Genomic DNA, 18,557 nt, shown 5'->3' with positions numbered 1-18,557 from the left:
TGGAATAATTAACTCTAAATGGGGGATGAAATTTAAGAGAGTCCACGCCTCTGCCTGGATCGAGACGTCGCTCCCTGGTCATATGACTTCCATTTCCTGGTAGAGTCGGCGGCAGCTCGGCTATATCCCAAACGACTGATCGTCCCTGTCGTGGTTTTTCGTCTTTTCCCCTGGTTCTTGACACTCCAGACTACCAAGCGATCATGTCCCGATATGCTCCATTTATTTTATCCCTTTTCTTTGGAATAGGTATGTATTGTACAAATAGTTCTTGAGATACTTGCAAAAAGTGATTAAAAAAATTGCAATCTGTTTCTGCGAAGTGAGGTGATTAAAGTTGTGATAGGGCCTGGCGCTTCTGCGGAAAATAATACGTCTTAGTTTCCGTTGGTCTTTAATGTCATAGACCTAAATATGTTCGTTTGGGGTGAATTTAGTGCACAGGCCGTAAAGGCGAAACCATCATCAGGTGTTCTTTCGCAGAGCAGTCCAGTCGTGGTGTTTTGCTAATGTAGCTTAGCGTTAGCTTGATTGCTAATTGTTACTTAAGTCAACAACATAACACTGAAACAGCCAGACGGTCGAATGTAGTTAAAAATGCAGTTGTCCACATAATTAGTAGTTGGTTTATATTTTCGTGCCCACACACAACAACTGTGCCCTAAAAGTAGCTAAGTTGACTGTCATCCTAGCTTCAATATTGTATTGCTCTTAATGGTAAAATAACACTTTTTGAAAGCATATGTTTGAACACATGATGAAAACCAAAGACCGTCTGAGTCATGTCTGGTGCTATATAACTTTAGCCTCACAGCCCCATGATTTAGGAAGAATGAATGTTGCTGGAAAAATTGTGCATAAAGCATTGCGCACAACATTAACGCATCAACATTTTGACAACTGGCTAAAATAGTTAGCATTAGCAACGACGACTGGAGGTTTCCAGTAATTAGGCACGTGACAGTGCAGCCAACGTGTGATTTATCAAACTAGCTAACCTAACGGACTTAAAATACATTAAAAGATGCATAGATGTCTGACTTAAAAGCAATGGGCATTATCCATCAATGTAGAATTATTTTTTTTTATTCTGAATTTACATTTTCAATAAGGTGTCAATTTGAAAAATTTCTTTGCTAGTTATTTAAGTTTACCCGTAGCTACTTAACGGTTTTGTGAATAAGTTTAGCTACTAGCTTTGTCAAAAAGGCTAGTTTGCTTATTACACGGCTTTTCTCGAAAGTTCACCTGCTCTACGTTGCCACTGCAGATATTTTATCATGCATTATCACACACACTTCAATCTGATAGGCGTCGCCAAAAATTTTGCCGCCTTGGTATTTAGTGCTCATAAGATTAAAGACGACATCCAGCGTTAATCAGGAGGCAATGTGATTTGTCATATTTTCTGGACTTTATCTTTTTTATATATTACTGAAACATTGTTACGGAACTAATGAGTACCTGGACAAAATCTCAGACTTAAGTTCTGGCTCCGGATGAATCTCTTTAACATACTCTCGCCTGCTTGCAAAAAAGTTGTCAAGAAGTGTTGCAGCCAAGTATTATAAGTAATATGTTTACTCCCTTCTTTTTACCTAGAAGTGTCAATAGAAATAAATTTGTAAAAAAAATAAAAATCTTTCTTTTAGGTGGGGTGAATTAAAAAAAGTGTGCACTAGAACTTGATGATCACCTATATACAAAGATTTATCCTAAATGTTGACCAGACATTGTGAGGTCTAGGTTGACCCATGTTCACTCTCAAACCTGGCCTTTCAGTAAAAATGCAGTTTTGGTTGTTGTTTTTATAGCTAGCTCACTAACATCTGTTAGGTTGCATGCTTGTCATGTGCTTTATAAGTTTGTTACCCTTGGGGCAGGTGTTACTGAGTTGATGACAATGCATACTGTCAAAACCATATAATTATTTGAATGGACCTTGGTCTCTCTTAACTTGTATACAATTTCTCAGAGCCAGGAAAAGTTAAGTTTATTGAAAGGTTACTTGCATCAAGTATCACTGAAAACAGAGTTTGAAGTGTTTGTCATTTTTGACTGCTACAGTAGTGTTGTCCAGTCAACTTGGGTTCATGTGATTCTTGTGCAAATTTAAATTGTCGACTGTGATAATATGCACTCCTAAACTGTGACATTCTGGTCAGGGGGTTGTGAACTCATTACACCATAACCAAGGGTCATACTCCTACAAAGTCAGTTGCATGTTATTCAGTAGGAATGATGGCAGTGCTGGTTTATGGTGACTGGATATTTGTGTGTGGTGTGTTTTTTTTTTTTTTTTAATAGTAGAAGCATTGCATCATTAAGTACTCTGTATCGAAAAGTACTTGGACTGAAAAAGCGGTATTGGTGCATCCCTAGATATTTATATTATTGATTTAAAAAACAGAGTAATTTTCTTGTTCTTTTCAGCGTTCCAGGTGTCGCATGGCATTGAGGTGAACATCAAAGATAAAGACGGCAAGTTGTGCCTCTATGCCAATCTAACGGTCAACTTCTCAGTCTCATATGAGGTACCTAGCAACATGGTAAGTGTCTGGTCTTGGCCAAACTAACAGCAAGATGTTCTGCCATGGCTGACTGTTTGGCATGTATATATTTATATTTTTCTACATTTACTGGAAGTGTCATATTAGTTGTCTAATGGAACTGTCAGTATTCGTTTGTTTAAAAGGCTCATGTTTTAGTTGATGGGGAAACTGTTTGACAGGGCAAGAAACAATAGATTTACACATTTTCTTATGAGTTAAACTTTCTGTTAGGATTAATTAGTACCTTTTTTTTTTGTTAAGCACATCAAATGAACAATGAAAACACACAGTACAATTTGATTGCCATGTGGCAGCTGTTTTTACATAAATTGAAAACATCAGTACATTTGTCCCATGAGCTAAAACTCTAAACTTTTTTTTAAATTTTATTATTGAAAGGAAAGGTAATCCCTCACCACCTCTGGTGCTGTTAAATGAAGGAATAAAAATATCAAACCATGGCCCTCATCCATGGGTAAGATGTGGCAGAAAAAGATTCATTTCAGGCACTCAATTGGATGGTGGATAATAAAATGCCTTTAATGACTGTGTTAGGCCATATTCTTTAAAGGCATTTTATTATAAACCATATAATGGAGTGCCTGAATTTATTTATTTATTTATTTTTAGCCATGGATGAGGGTAGATTTTCTTTTACATGATCTGATAACTAAAGGTTTTTTGTTTTTAGGTCGTCTACTTTTAACTGTTTGTCAACCATATATTTATATATTAAACATGATTTTTTTATATAAGGGTACACACTGCTCTCTTTCAGAACATAACTACCAAGTTTGGACTTCCTGAAAAAGCCACAACAGCTGGAAGTCAGTGTAATGCCAAAAACTCAACACTGAAGCTTAATTTTGGAGAGGGGAACTCCTGGAGTGTGAACTTCAGCATGAATGGAACAATCTACCAGGCAGACTCCATCACCTTTTTTTACAATCTCAGTGATTCGGCTTACTTTCCTCGTTCTCTGTCAAATGGTAAATTATGTACCTCCTAGATGAAACAAACATGCATACACATGGACAACAGGTACTGTGCTGATGCTGATACGTCTTTGAATTTCTTTCAGAAACTGTATCTGTGACCGTGAATCCCCAGATTACAAATGTAGTTTTGGACACCTGCTATTCATGCAGGAATAACGACATGATCCAAGCTGAATCGGTCAATATGACACTGTGGAATGTGCTCATGCAGGCTTTTGTCAGTAACGGCAGCAAGTCCGAAAACAGTAAGTGCAGATGCAGTGAGACATATCCTGGTTGTAATGTTTCTGATTTCTATTGAAGCTCAATTTTCTCTTTTCACAGTAACATCTTGTAGGGCTGATCAACCCACAACCACTTCTTCTCCTACCACTCATTTTACCAGCACTACCACTGCAACTCCCACCACAACCCCAACCCCCACCCTCCCCACACCCACCACTGGGAAGTACCAAGTCGGGTCCAAGAACAGTACAGCCTGCCTGTTGGCCAGCTTTGCCCTGCGGCTCGGTTTCAAACAAGGGAAGGTACATTCATAAACGCTGTAATCCTGTTACGGCCGTGTTTCCCAGATGATGCTTCAGTCCACACTGATTTGATTTTTCTCTGTCATAGAAATATCAGGAGATGAACCTTGATCCCAGTGAAATCAACGCGTCTGGATCATGTGGAGTCAACAGCAGCAAGCTGGTGCTGACATCAAATACAACGAGAATCGAATTCGTCTTCACCAGTGTAAGTCCCCAACAATGTCATTTTTATCCATTTGATCGACACATGGGGTTATGTCCCACGTTTTGATAAGATTTGGGGGGGGGATCTAATGCTGTGTTCATTAGATCAGTGGTTCCCAAACTACTTTAGTCTTTACCTGTACTGCCCTATCAGACTGAATAGAGTACCCATTCACTTCATACATGGGATGATTTTGTGGAAAGTTTCAGTAGTATTTCACTGGGGGAGGATAAACACACTGGTTTTTATCCATTGTTCATGGTTGTAATTCACTGGGGGAGGATAAACACACTGGTTTTTATCCATTGCTCATGTGAATCCTCATGAGCTCCTGGTTGAATCTCATTGCTCGCTCTCTCTAGATGTGTACACACACTGTTCTTTAATACATTGAAGATTGCATTCATATTAACACAACTCAGAACAACAGTAGCTGAACATTTAAATCACATATCCATTAATTTTAGTACCCCCTGAATGGTTTGACCCCTTCTTTTTTCTGCACTCTTTGTGTAACCATTCATTCATTCATTTTCTACCGCTTAGTCCCTGAACGGGGTCACGGGGGGGGGGGTACACCCTGGACGGGTCGCTAACATAGAGACGAACAACCACACACACGCACTCCTATGGGCAATTTAGAGACACCACTCAACCTAAGCTGCATGTCTTTGGACTGTGGGAGGAAGCCGGAGTACCCGGAGAGAACCCACGCAAGCACGGGGAGAACACACAGAAAGGTCCCGGTGGGGCCCGAACCCAGAACCTTCTCGCTGTGAGGCAACGGTGCTAACCACTGCGCCACCGTGCTGCCCTCTTTGTGTAACTAAGTGTATAAAATTGCCATTTTGCCCATCATCGTGCACTCTGTAGCCCATTATGGCCCTATGAAAGCATGTTTGAAGTTTTTCAATTTTGTTTAAAATAACTTGTTTGGATTCATATTTTCTGTTAACTAACTTCTCCTTTTCTCTTAACAGGACTCTCAGAAATTCCACCTACATGCACTCAACTTCACTACAAACTCTGGTAACTAGAAGAATCACACCTAGCTACATAACCTCAGGCACTGCATTGAGAAGCAAGCTAATACAGGCTTTTTGTCTGTGTGGTTTTATTTAAAGGTTTTTCTGAGGGAAACACCAATCTGAGTCTTTGGGAGGCATCTCTCGGCAGCTCGTACATGTGTAACAAGGAGCAGAACTACACCATCACTGACTTGCTCAGCCTTTACACCTTCAACCTACAAGTGCAGCCCTTTGGAGTCAAGAACAGTGCTTTCAGTACAGGTATGTTACGCTTTCTCTTTAAACCAACACATCCCTACTCACTGGGTCCTGATAAAACTGGGTTTGTTGTATAGAACAAAATGAGGAAGATGGGTTTTGTCATATCACATGGATTGTATGGTTAGTCTGTGCCACTGCTAGGATGGAGTATCTGTTGAGAATTTTGGTACATTTATGGTTAAAAAAAAAAAAAAAATTCCATTTGACAATCCCCACAAGACAGCCACATCTTGGCTTAACTAGTCAGGAAATTAAATGTATAAATGCTTTAAGCATGTTTTAAGGTAAATTTACATTGTCAAATGATTAATAGAATTTGAACTCTACTAAAACACTGCACTGTTTTTAAGTACAAGGTGTACTGTGCGGCCACACCTTGGACGGTTTTAAGAAACGTACTAAGGGAAGGTTTGAGGAAGAGTACATTTTAAATCTCAAAATAAAAACCAGGTGACACCTGTTCCTGTTTGTCTGACACATAATTCCATCACCAGGCCCTGATGTAAAACACCTGATTCAGTAAATGATCATTATCAAATCCAAGTAACCCCTTATCTTTGCACTGCAAGACAATTTAAAAGTGGCCGGTATCACTGATATTGTATATTTGGAGCCAGAAAATGTATTGCAGCTTGCTGCCATCCAGATGTAGTTACAACTAATGCAGTTTTCTATTAACCTGTCAACCAAGAGAAAACTGACTTTATGGGTTACTGCTCCTTATAATGGAGTGCCATCTTCTCATGACTTCTCATCATAAGTTGTGAAGGATTTTTGTGGTCTGAAGAGATTTAAGCAACCAGTCTTTCACCAGAAATTGGAAGACAATTTTGTGACCCCCTCAAATCTTTGAAGGGGTTTAGGACCCACTGCGTTAAATCCTTGAAAGAGACGATACTATTTCTAATCAAGTCCATCTCGGGCTCCACTTTTTGAAGAGGAATTCTAGTTATCATTCCTCTTCCTGGTCACTTCGGACATGTTTAAGTTCCTCCTACAGAACCTGTTCATTTGTCTGACATGCCATCTACTGTCATTTTGTTATGCCAAAGATGTACAAACGGGCATGGTGATGTGTAACAGTACAGACAATTGTTGTATTTTGGCACAGTTGGACAGACAGTGGGTTGTGTGTGTGTTTTTTTTTTTTTTTTTTTTTTTTTTATATATATTGCATCTCAGGATGTCTCCCACCTGCTGACTGACTTTCTCTTTATCTGCAGCCCATGAATGTTCAATGGATGACACCAGCATCTTAATCCCAATCGTTGTTGGCGCTGCACTGGCTGGCTTGATTTTGATTGTAGTGATCGCTTACGTGATTGGTCGAAGAAAGACATATGCTGGATATCAAACACTCTAATTCAGACCAGAAATATCACTGGGCTCCCAAGCCTGGTCCTTGGGTTTCATGCAAGGTGATCAATTGGCAAATAACTTAAATATTCGAGCGTTAAAATAAAGCTTGTAGGATAACTGTCAAAGTAGGTGTTACTGTCTTTTGGTATTGATGTCATTGGTCATTATGAGACAGGAATTGCATATTTCTGAATTGTAGTTCTTTTAAAGAGGTTATACAGTAAGATGCGTACCAATCCATTTGAGCAATTTTTTTTTTTTTTCCCTCAAGGACCAAACTTGACTACCCATAATGTATGTTTGTTTTCTGGATGTCTTGTCTCTTTTTGTTGTGCACTTGCACATTTACAAAATCATTTCACAAATTTTTTACACTTTTAGCAGAAGATGTGACAGTTTTCAGCTTGTTGTGGCAGGATCTTGCATTTGCTCTGCAGACCTTTTGTTTGCTTTGGTCATTATTTAATCTTTATGCACATTTTGGTTTTTACTCATGTTGTGGTTTGACTTTTCATTCCCATAATTATTTACATTAAGACAGATTTTTTTTTTCCCAGCCTTTAAACAGCAAAGATGGTCAGCCAGCTTTCTTTGTTCCTAGAAACTTCTTTAAAAAGAAAAGTCTGCTCCATTTGCAAAGTTGTCAGAAGATGTGCTTTAGCCCCTGTAGAGCAGGAGAAATGTGGCAGTTATTGTCCTGATTTTTGTTGCTCCAAACAGATTAAGAATGTCAAATCAGATTTGTTGTATAAATTCTACTAGACCCTTTATTTATAGGAGACGTTTCGACATATGTCAGCTGTAAAAGCCCAGGTGGAACTAATGACCCATTTGCATTTCAATTTAAAGGACCTAGAACTGATTAAAATTAGATGAAGCCCTTGTTAATTATGCCTGTGCTTTTCCTGTGATACCATGTCAAAATGTCTGCTGTTTAAAAGATCTGTTACATTTGCACATGTTCCAGTTGGAGAATAAATCTAATAAAGGACAACTGTTGCTTTCTTACAGGTTTAACTTTAGCATTATGTTTACAAAAGGGATAGAACTATTGTGTAGCTATTGACTTTGAGCACAGAGAAGTCTGGAACAAAGATATTTACATATAAATGCACAAAGACCATCTTTATATTTTGCTTTATGCTGCGAGTTGTCATATTTGTCATCTGCATATAGGTCTGGGATTGGCTTGAGGGCTGTAGCTGGATCAGGGCATGTTCAAGGCCCTGAAAACTTGATTTCAAATCCTAAGCAATTCTCTAACTTGTAAGAATCAGAGGTATTTACTCATGAGGAGTTCGACATTTTAGGAACTTAGATGGGGAGTGTTGGTGAGTAGATCTGAGACAACTTTCATGACTCGGTTAAATAGGAAGCTTAAAAACTCAGCTAATCTGACTCTGGGTGTAGTTTTCTCAGATTTGACTCTGTCCTGGAAATGTAAGCAAACATTTATATTGGCAAATCCAGATTAGTGCAGGGAACTGTTGGTGGAAACTTGTTGTAATGCAGGTCTCGTCACTTAACTGTACAAAGCTGAAGTAAGTTTTATGTCCGGGGAAATTGGTGCAAGTTCCAGTGAAGCAATGTCAGAGATGTAGGTAAACCCCAGCATGTGTGTTTTTGTAATGGTAGAAAGCCAGGGTGGCACATGGAAGTTGCTGTGTATTGTTGCTTAATTCTAGCAGAGTGCTGTGTACTTTAACTTGCAGACAATGAACTCCACTGAATATGAATCCTTCACTTTTTAGATGCTTATAAAACTGGCTTTCCCAGGACATTGAACTTGTATATGAATAATCGCTCTGAATCAAATCTGGGTTTTGTGATTGTTGCTGTCTGGTGTGTCTCAGCTTTGTACAAACTTGGTTGCCTTAATTATAAAGATGGTTTTGCAGTACAGCATTGTTTATGTATCTCACTGCTAATGTTCCCTGTCCTCAACATGACTGATGTGCTTTGCTCATTACCATTCTGTTTTCTACATTGACTTAATACTGTTAGGACACTTGATTACTTGGTATCATTTGGGTTATGATGTAAATCCTCTTCAGTAGGTGGGAACATTGTGAGCGCGCACACGTTCAACAAGGGGAAATTGTGTTGCAAAACCGTCTTGTCAAAAGTCAGTGTGTGTTTTGTGGATATGAGTGACTTTCATTTCCGTTTTCTTGCTGTTATAATAAAGTGGATTTAATATTGTCAACTGCTAGACTTTTTAGTATTTTACAATTTATTGAAATAAACGCTTTGCTGTCCTGGATACTTGATTAAATGTTTCTTTGTAAAAGTGAATTGAATTTACTAAAGTCTGTTGTGCATACACTGAAAACATGGTTAGCAGGCTGCTACTTTTCCTGCTGCTTTCGCATTATCCATTCATCAAAACTTTTTTCCTCTCTGTCTTCTGTTCAACCTATAAGACACTCACTTCTCTGCTCTCTTCACTCTTGTCTAGCTGAGGATTGCCAGGCCGATGCAGAGAGCTACATTGTTCCCATAGCTGTCGGAGTTGGCCTGCTTGCTCTCATTCTTGTCGTTCTGCTGGCCTATTTCATCGGGAGAAAGAGAAACATGGCCACCGGCTACGAGTCTTTCTAGTTAAACTTGCCACATTTTAAATCTCAATGCTTGGTGAATTGCTCCCTGTTTTTTCTTGCTGCCTTTTGACTAATTGTGAAAACTGTGTTGTATTGATGTTTCCATGCCATGTTTAGAGCTGTTTAACTGCATTTGTAAAGGAATAGTTGGGACATTTTGGGAAGCTTGCTCATTTTTATTTCTTTCTGAGTTTGGGAAGCTTGCTCATTTTTATTTCTGACATGAGAAGAATGATGCCACTCTTGGGTCGGTTAACTTGGCTTTGCACAGAAACTGGAAACAGACACAGCTACCCTGGCTGTGTGCAGAGGTAACAAAACCCACCTACCAGCACCTGTAAGGCTCGTTAATAAAGCCAGTTTATTTTATTTGACTGAATGGATTAGCACTGATGCTAGAACTACTAACTTTTGCAAGTGATTTTACCACGTTCTGTTCTAGTAATCTTAGTGCCATTGTGCCTCATGTGACCTGCAGTACCAAGTGTGGCTTTTGTGACAACACCGGGAAGTCCCTCTGGGCCAAGGGGAAAAACTGGCTCCTTTTAAAAACGGAAGTACGCTTTCTAATTAAAGAGTTTTAGGAGTAGCTGGGTTTTGTTTAGTCTGTCTATTGCCTGTTTCCAGTCTTTATGTCAAGATAACCAGCTAATGGCTGTAGCGTCATATTAAAAGGACAGATTTAACAGTGATGTCAGTCTTCTCATAAAAAAGCATATGGTGTAATTCCCAAAATGATTATTTCTTTAAGCATATTAACTATCTACTTGAGTGATTTATCTTTTTGTGCCTTTGGCGTATTTTATGACCCTTCCTTTTAATCTACACTTACATTCTTGATTCTACTTTTTGTAGGTTCTGATTGTCTTTCTTGCTGCTGTTCCTCTTTCTCTAACCTTGGTGTCCTCCGGACTAGTGTTTTTTTGCTGATTTAATCACTAATCTGCTCTCTCTGTCTCCCCTTTCTGTCAGCTGAGGAATGCTTCCTGGACTCTGATTTGAGCTTTTTGGTGCCCATTGCAGTGGGTGTGGCGCTCGGCTTCCTAATCATCCTTGTCCTTATTTCTTACTTGATTGGCCGGAGGAAGAGTCGCACTGGCTACCAGTCCGTATAATCCGACACAGCTGCTTCTTTCTCTCAAACCTTTTCAACCCTTACTGTTCTTTAAAAACACCCTCCTAACTGCCTCCCTGCCATCAGCACATCAGAAGCGTCCAAAGTTTCAGCTCTTTTTCCCTTACCCGTGAGGTGGCGTCTCCCTGAAAATAACCTTCAGCTTATTTCTTGTACCCAGTTTAAAATCTATGCCAGCAACCACCCCAATGGTTTCCTTTTGTTTTGCTTTGATGCCAATGACTGAATCAAATACCAAAACATTTATGATCGTTATTGCATCGTTTGTTTATAGATTGCATGTTTTAAAAATTAAATTTATGGCTGAGAGTAGCCGTCCACCCCAAAGTCCTCCTGGCCTCTGTGCTGTATTATACTAGTAGATGTGTAAATTACTCTTGTATAGAATGAATGGCACTGATTTTTGATGATGTGAATGTATGAGCAAGCCAATTCAGTAGATCCACTGTCATCCACATACCAGACACTACAGTCTAAATAGATCTTTAACCTTCATGTAACATGGATGATAACATGAATTAGCAGCTAGATGAGCATTGCACACAGTCACTTAGTTGTAGCTTGATGAAAGGGACACTAACTTATCAAGACACTTTACCAGCATTGGGACCCGGTTTTTGGTTACATTTGATGTTGGGTTTATCTTTGTCACTCCTATTAGGGAGATTTAAAGCTTCTTGAAATGTACACTAATGAGTTGAGTATTTGGTGATTTCTAGTGTTGTCCCCTAATAATCTGATGTAACTTAAAGTTTAACATGCTTATTTCCGCTGTTTAAGATCTGGTTTAAATTTAAACCTGCATTGGGATTAAACAGTTAAAGGTTTCTGCACTACCCTTTGTATGAATATAAGCAGTTCGTGTGTAAAGAACATGAGTAACACTTCACACCTTTTTGATTTGTATAATCTTCAGTTCTCCCCAACAGTTTCGTGCCTTTTTGTTGTGCACCTCCGAATTGCTTGCCTGAAGCTTGTCTCCATCTGATGAAGAATGTGACACAATGAGCTTGCTTAACACAAATGGGGAATAAATTAAATAAAGTTTTGGTCTTGTTTTGTATCACTGTTGTTCTTTTAACTGTCTTCTGCTTTTATTGTAAAGCTGCACAACAGCAGCATGTGATTCTTGTTACAGCGCTGATCTCAAAGGTTGCTGATTGTAAACATTCACACTGCTGCTGTGGCTGGAACAGTCCGTTCGATTTTGATCAACAAAATACTTTTACAACCTGTCACGGTGCACAGAGGCATGACTCTCACTCCAGCTGTTACCGCTATGCAGTTAGGCAAGTTGACCCAGAGGTCACACCCGTCAATGCAGACTTGACTTAGTACTGAGGCTAATTTGAAGATGACCCGTTAGCTCCTCTGTTGCTTGAAAAAAAAAAAAATTGCAATATTAACCACTTCCTCTCCTCGTAATGTCATAAATTATGTAGGCTGTGCATGCACAAAGTATGTATTGAGTGTTTTAGAACTGTGATGAACATTTTTCAAAACTCTGGAAACAGAAATCCAAGTACACTTAACTTGGGAGGGGTAATGCCGTCTAAGAGTGACAACACCAATCATAAATGTAGTGGATATAAAATTCAAATGTTTTTACTGCAAATTTTCTGCAGCAGGTTTCTGAAATGTCATCAGTTTGAAATTCTCAAAACTAGTAAAATACTGTACATTGTGACAGTGGCCGTTTAAGTCTATTTACAGAACCTAAGTTTCTTTTTTAAAATTTTTTGGCAATTTACTGTTACAGGTTAAGTGTGGTGAAAGCTATTTTTGATATGTAATGCGAAGTTGTTAGTCCCATATGGAAGACAGTATATACAGAACATTGTATTTATTATGAGAACTATAATAAGAATAAATACAACAATGATACCAAGTTTAGTAGTACAGGTCAAGCAGAATTAATTCAATCACAATATGGTTACGTTTTTAAAAATGGTACAGACCTTTCACAAACTATTTCACAGTACAGTATGTCACTTTATTGATCAGTCTGGTGTATTTCATTTTCAGAAGCAAATGTTTTTACAAAAGTAGGCAAGAAGTGGCTTGTGATGCTTAAATGTATAGTTCTGCTCTATTCAACAAAAATATACTGCAGTCATTTATGTCTTTGTTTTACCGTGTAAGTACAGTACAAGTTCTGCTCTGTGTTTGCATGGCACTTCATTGACTTCTTACAATATACATGTTTGAAAAATATAATTCAGAACACATTAGTACTTTTTGTCATGCAAAATGTGCACACAGAACCACAATCTGACAAAACAGTATTTCTAATATCCTGCTAATATTTTGTCATAACTGAATTTGCATAGCCAGAAATGCTAACTACTGGGAAGAGTGTAATTTAGTTAGATTAATCTTGCTAATCATTACAAAATATCAAGAATTCAATTTATAACTCGCTCTACACACTCGTCCTGTGCTCAGCACTGTTGTGGGTGCAGATGGCAGTAGCACGCTCAAGGTACAAAGATACAGCAGAAACAGAGAGAAAATATCTACTTCTTGAGGAATTTTAAGAGCAAAAGACTTGGACAGAGAGAAAGTACATATTTAATGGAAAATAATGGTTCAACAAAATTTTTTTCTTGTACATTTTCCTGCCTCGTTGTCATGGGATCATCCTGCTGGCGGTGATGTCTGCCTTAGGCTCCGACCTCTAAGGAGAAGGTCACACTGCCCAGGTAGCGGTCAGTGGGTGAATCATTAATGATGCCCTTTCCATTCAGTTTGCACTGTACTTGGATGTGAGTGTCGGACTGCACTCCTAGAAACTGCACAGCCACCACCGGTGAAGAGTAATTTACCTTGGACAGAAGAGACAAAAGATTAAGAACTGACAGACTTTATTTAGACATAAAATTGTGCACATGGCACAAAGGTTATCCACAGTGAAACTCGTACTCACATGTCTGAGCTTCCCATAGTAAGGGTAGTATTTCAGCTCAAAAGTACTTTTAGGAAAAAACTGGATTTCTCCCAAGGCTTCTGGTGGTCCCCTCTGAAAGAGGAAAGCATTATAGTTTGAGTCACATTTACTTGCGTAACACAATTAAGACATTTTCAGACATGTTGCTTATTACTGACATAAAATTATAAGTAAAGGTGTTGATGGTTACTGTACCCTAACTCCACAAGTCACATTTATTGGTTTTCCTTGGCCTGGTAAGTAACCAAGAATCTATTGGAGAGTAAGGACAGAGAAACAAGTGTCATCATACAAACAAAAAATAAGTACTTTTCAATGCTATTCTGGTTCTTTATTTTGTCATGTCTTCAAACCGAACGATAATGGATGTTTGCCTGACAAAGACTTTGAAGAATGAAATATTGCACCAATTCAACTTTCATAGCAGTCTCTCTTTGTCCTTCGTGTGCTATTTAAACTTGGATCCACCTTCTTCAGCAATTTTACATAAAGTTACCATTCAAAATGTTTACAAATACAAACAGTGCAGAAATGGCTTGGTGCATCTTTATCCTATCCCCAAAATAGCCACAAGATGTCACTCACTGAAGAAAATGAGAGCTTTAACAGTACAGTAACACACTTTGTACCTGCTGTTTTATGTTCCCCCTTTGTGATTTTTTGTGTGCCAATATGCATAATTATTTGTTTTGGTGTCTTACCCGGTTCATTCGAAAGAGGACGCATGGCTTTCCTTGAGAATAGCCATAGTGGGGGTCCTGTAGCCCTGAACAGTCCCCCAACCAGGACCTCTTAAACTGACAAGCTTTCCGCTCTGCACTCTCCTCCAAGTCGTCCTGCATGAAGTATCTGTCTTGTGAGCAGCGAATATTCTTCCTCTCCTGAACGGCATCGTTATACGCTGAAAATAGAGAGCAGGGAGAAAAAAGCAGTGAAGGAGGAAGGAAGAATGAGAGGAGGGCATAAATAAACCTTTGAAAGAGCAATGCCCTGCCAGGCTCAGTCCGCTGATTAAGGAAGCTTGACAAAAGGGGGGCTGTGAAAAAAAACCCCACAGCATTGAATGTTGCACTCTGCCTACAAAGAGGCTTCCCTTCCCAGCATGCCCTGCAAGAACTAAATGGAAAAAGGGGACAAAGGTAGTGCAGATGAGGATTAACTCATAGCAAGCCTGATTCAGTTTAAACAGATTCATCAATCTCATCAGACCCTCCAACTTTAATAGGATTTCCCACTATCACTACTGACTCACGTCTTAGATATTCCTCCATAGACCTGGCATACTTCTTCCAGGATTTGCGATCAGAAGCATTAAAGGCGATGTCGTGGCCTTCTAGGTGTGGAGCCATCGTCATACCTGCCAGCGGAGACCCAGAGACAGTCAACTGTGCTGAGACTCGCGTAGAAGCAACAGAGAGAAGGACAGCTGAGCTGAGAGAAACAGGAGCGGTGTGTGGTTGGGGGTATATTTACCTGGTGGCATCACTCTATCATTATAGGTTGGATGGTAGGGACTAATAGACCACATGAGGCAAAAAATACAGCCGCCAAACATGGCTGCAAGAAACACATAAAGTGCAGCATAGAAGAGCAGGATGAGGCCTGAAAGAGGGGTGAAAAAAGGAGTCATTAGGGAGAATATATCTGATGCAGTATCTGTGTAAAAGTGGCTTGAATAACACACTACGCAACAAAAAGTATATCACTGTTCTCACTGGTGAAAAATAATGAACCATGAAAAATGTAGTTTTGTTCAGACTGTGTGATCTGTCAGGACTCCAGCCACTGCCCTCGATCAGGAAAATGACTACTCTGTCTACTCATTCAAAAGCACTGAACTCTTATGTCTGGACCTGCAAATAACTCAAATAATTTTGTGCTGTACTGAGCTCATGTGAGAACCCAGTAACAAAGAAATCCAAATTTTCAATTAACAGCCCATTAGCAACTAACCAAGTTAAACGTGCCCTAAAATAAATGGCTTTTGCTGTGGGGGGCAATTTCACAGAGGACTTGCTACAGCCAGCCTTGCGTCCTCTGAGCCACAAAGGCCTTTCTGTTTGAGCTCAGTGAGAATTCTCCCAGCTGTCCTTTCACTCAGGAACACTGTGAACCTCCGGTTGCCATCGTAGTGAAGGTCTTTTGCAGTCATAGAGGACCGGCCAGCTCCAAGGAGCTCCAATCACGCCACTTTGGTATTGTGTCCCCTGTTACACACTCATCTCACAGGACACACAACACAGATTTCAACTCTGGGCCTTTCTTCAGCAGGCACATGGGCCCCTCTCCTCCACAAGTGTGCACACACTGGTTATGTAGTTGAAATGAGCTCTTAGCCCTGCCTGGGATCCAGCGGCTGCAGCAAGTAACACACACTTTCCTTGGATAGCCTCTCTACACTTAGTCGGATCATGTTGGCTATTGTGTTCTGTGAAGCTGAGGGAGGGGGGGGGTCTATAGTGTCACTGAGCAACTTCCCAGGAATACCAAGAGGCTGCTCCATCATCATTGACTCAACAAACTCGTCCAGTCAGTTGCCTCTGCCAAAAAAGTCCGCCTGCACCATAGCTCGATTTGGCAGTGTGCTCTGTGGAAAAAACCAGACGTGAGCATCTCTAAGTGTGTCGCTGCAACTGAGGGGCCATACGCATATTAAGTTCAGCAATGAGGTCGCTTAGGCTTTGGGAAAGAGGCTGTGGAGAGCATGGTAAGATGTAGAGGAATGTGATTACTGGCCAATGCGAGGCCCAGAACAGCGCACTCCTGCTGAGAACATGTCCCCAGGCAGTCTGTTTTTGTCGGGACACTCTAGATTGTCCATGCACCTATGTAAACATTGAGCATGAGGACACACATACACTCCCACACACACTCACAGCACAGTGAGTAGAGTCAGTGGACTGGAAAGACATTTCTCACCCCTTAAACTATCCCTGAGTGCATCTTTTAAAGATATTCAAACACCACATCTACTCTTAAACTTACTTAAGATTATTGAGCTGTAATGCACAGTATTGGGTCTGTAATTACTGAACACATGCAGAAAAAATGAAGTACTTTTGCAATAACCTAAACACCCCTCCCCATACTCAATCAGCACAGAACCTCTTTTTGTTCATCAACTCACTCCAGCTCTTTCCAGAGCGACCCATGAATTCATTGGTCTCTGCATTCCACAGGTATTTCTTCAAGTCGTCTATTTTCTGGTGGAGCGTCCTCTTGGGTAACGGCCTGCGCTTCCATCTCTCAAAGTTCAGGTCTTCCTGCTCTAGAGGCTGGTGCTCGGCCAACTCCTCCTGCTCTTCCTCCAACTCTTGGCCATGTTTGAGTATCACTTTGTGAGGCTGGTGGAAAGAAGAAGAAGAAGAGAAAAAGTCCTCACCACACATTATCAACTGCTAAGTTCTGCAGTCAACCTATTTTCTTTTCAAATCGCTGCAGGAAAAAATGGCATGCCTTCTGATCCGAGTATGACCGATAACATAAACTGCCAGAGAGTGCTCTGCATGAGCATCACACTGCTGTTCCTGTCCTCTGTTTCTGCAAATTATAAACTTGCTGGTGACCTTTCTGGCACTCGCTGGGAGAGCTGACCTCCTGTGAGTAGACCCTCCTGCTTGGAGCAGCAGCTGCAGACAGCAGAGCTGAAGGGTCACTCTGACAGCCAGATGTTACCCACTGGCTCTCAGCATCCACAGACCAGGACACACAGATCCCAAAGGAACCACAGGACACTTGAGCAGCATTCAGAATCACTTCATTTGTGAAAGCTTGGCCTTTAAGTGAATCTGCTTAAATATTTAAAATGCTATTAAACCACTTGATCATTGAGTTAATAGCTGTGCAGTAAAAAAAAAAAGAATCAGTGTACAAAGAATGCCTCAAATGCTGCATCTGCTTCATTAAGCGATTAAAAAAGTCATTCTTTATATTTAATGACAGCACTTACAGGACTTGGTGGATGATTTTTAACCAGCGTCTCTTCAGCTACTCCTTCTGTGGAACCGGACTCCATGCTCTTCACATACACAAAGGGTACTTGTTAAACTGAGCACATCTACCATTCCATTAAAAAAGACACATCTTTACATCTGCATACTTTGTCTGTACTTTTTACAACAATGCCGAGCAATCTGAAGAATCAGACACAAGAAATGGCCCTTGTAGCTGTATTTCAATGAAACATTTCACATACCTTAAGTGTTCTTTAAAAACGAAGGTTAATATAACAAAACACCGTCTTGATTCCTAGAGAAAAAAAAGTATTTGTCAAAAAGTGCTGGAGGATTTCATGAGAAAGTTTTAGGTCTGTAGAGAGGGGACCGAGTGTGGAGACCCTCCTTCAGCTAGACGCGCATCATAGTGAATGAACGGTGGGCAGAGAAGGACTGGGGGTGGGATACGAAGTGCTTTTTTTTTTGGAGACGTTTTGTCAGCGGCCTGGATCACAGCACTGTATTCTGTACACGCACACCAGCAGCCATTCTCCGCTACGCTGGGCTAAGACTGAAGCAAAGCCTGAACACAATATTTATAGCTTATCCCCACACAAGACACCGTTGTCTATCACTGCCTGGCTGCATACTGTACGTGCATTCGTGTTTGTCTATTATTATTCTATCATTAATATTATTATTGATCGGAACTTTTTCTAACATGAGACAAAATCATCAGAAATTAAATATCAGTCATTAGGAACTGTGCACATGCATGGATACCAATTCAGTTACGCCATCTCGACATATTCTTGCAGCAACTGCTTGTCATGAATTCTCCTCTGCTGAAGTTCAAGTAATCCTCATCCCCGGTCCAATCTGTACTCTGGTCACGTAACCCTGTTACCCCTTGTAAAAGTGTGTGTGTGTGTGTGTGTGTGTGTGTGTGTGTGTGTGTGTTCTCTAGCACTCTCTCTGTTTTCTCTCTTTCTGGCAGTACACTTGTG

General features: G+C 40.1%; 2 protein-coding genes across 5 annotated transcripts; one reads left to right on the top strand and one right to left on the bottom strand.

The window, feature by feature from the left end:
• Positions 1 to 16: 16 nt before the first annotated feature.
• Positions 17 to 11,731, top strand: lamp2 (lysosomal-associated membrane protein 2). Of its 3 annotated transcripts, none has more exons than XM_020590865.1 (9): positions 17 to 249; positions 2,434 to 2,549; positions 3,331 to 3,541; positions 3,634 to 3,795; positions 3,875 to 4,077; positions 4,166 to 4,285; positions 5,266 to 5,314; positions 5,410 to 5,574; positions 9,392 to 9,720. In XM_020590865.1, exons 1-9 carry the CDS (start codon positions 204 to 206, stop codon positions 9,532 to 9,534), a joined length of 1,215 nt encoding a protein of 404 aa, XP_020446521.1. In that variant the 5' UTR covers positions 17 to 203; the 3' UTR covers positions 9,535 to 9,720. The 3 variants fall into 3 exon arrangements, with proteins under 3 accessions (XP_020446521.1, XP_020446514.1, XP_020446529.1); XM_020590858.1 differs by lacking the exon at positions 9,392 to 9,720 and adding an exon at positions 10,506 to 11,731 and having other exon boundaries at positions 19 to 249; XM_020590873.1 differs by lacking the exon at positions 9,392 to 9,720 and adding an exon at positions 6,798 to 9,196 and having other exon boundaries at positions 22 to 249.
• A 908-nt stretch (positions 11,732 to 12,639) lies between these two features.
• On the bottom strand, positions 12,640 to 18,402 carry atp1b4 (ATPase Na+/K+ transporting subunit beta 4). Of its 2 annotated transcripts, XM_020593471.1 has the most exons (10): positions 18,334 to 18,402; positions 17,811 to 17,863; positions 17,565 to 17,633; positions 16,743 to 16,959; positions 15,089 to 15,217; positions 14,868 to 14,972; positions 14,317 to 14,516; positions 13,811 to 13,867; positions 13,595 to 13,687; positions 12,640 to 13,493 (listed from the first exon to the last, which is right to left on the bottom strand). In XM_020593471.1, exons 3-10 carry the CDS (start codon positions 17,628 to 17,630, stop codon positions 13,332 to 13,334), a joined length of 1,029 nt encoding a protein of 342 aa, XP_020449127.1. In that variant the 5' UTR covers positions 17,631 to 17,633; positions 17,811 to 17,863; positions 18,334 to 18,402; the 3' UTR covers positions 12,640 to 13,331. The 2 variants fall into 2 exon arrangements, with proteins under 2 accessions (XP_020449127.1, XP_020449118.1); XM_020593462.1 differs by lacking the exon at positions 18,334 to 18,402 and having other exon boundaries at positions 17,811 to 17,989.
• Between the last annotated feature and the right edge of the window lie 155 nt (positions 18,403 to 18,557).

The sequence above is a fragment of the Monopterus albus genome, unplaced genomic scaffold (genome assembly GCF_001952655.1).
Source record: "Monopterus albus unplaced genomic scaffold, M_albus_1.0 scaffold2.1, whole genome shotgun sequence".
In the NCBI taxonomy this organism is placed as follows: Eukaryota; Metazoa; Chordata; class Actinopteri; order Synbranchiformes; family Synbranchidae; genus Monopterus; species Monopterus albus.
Note: the sequence above shows the minus strand (reverse complement) of the source record. Positions and strands in the feature narration are given on the sequence as shown.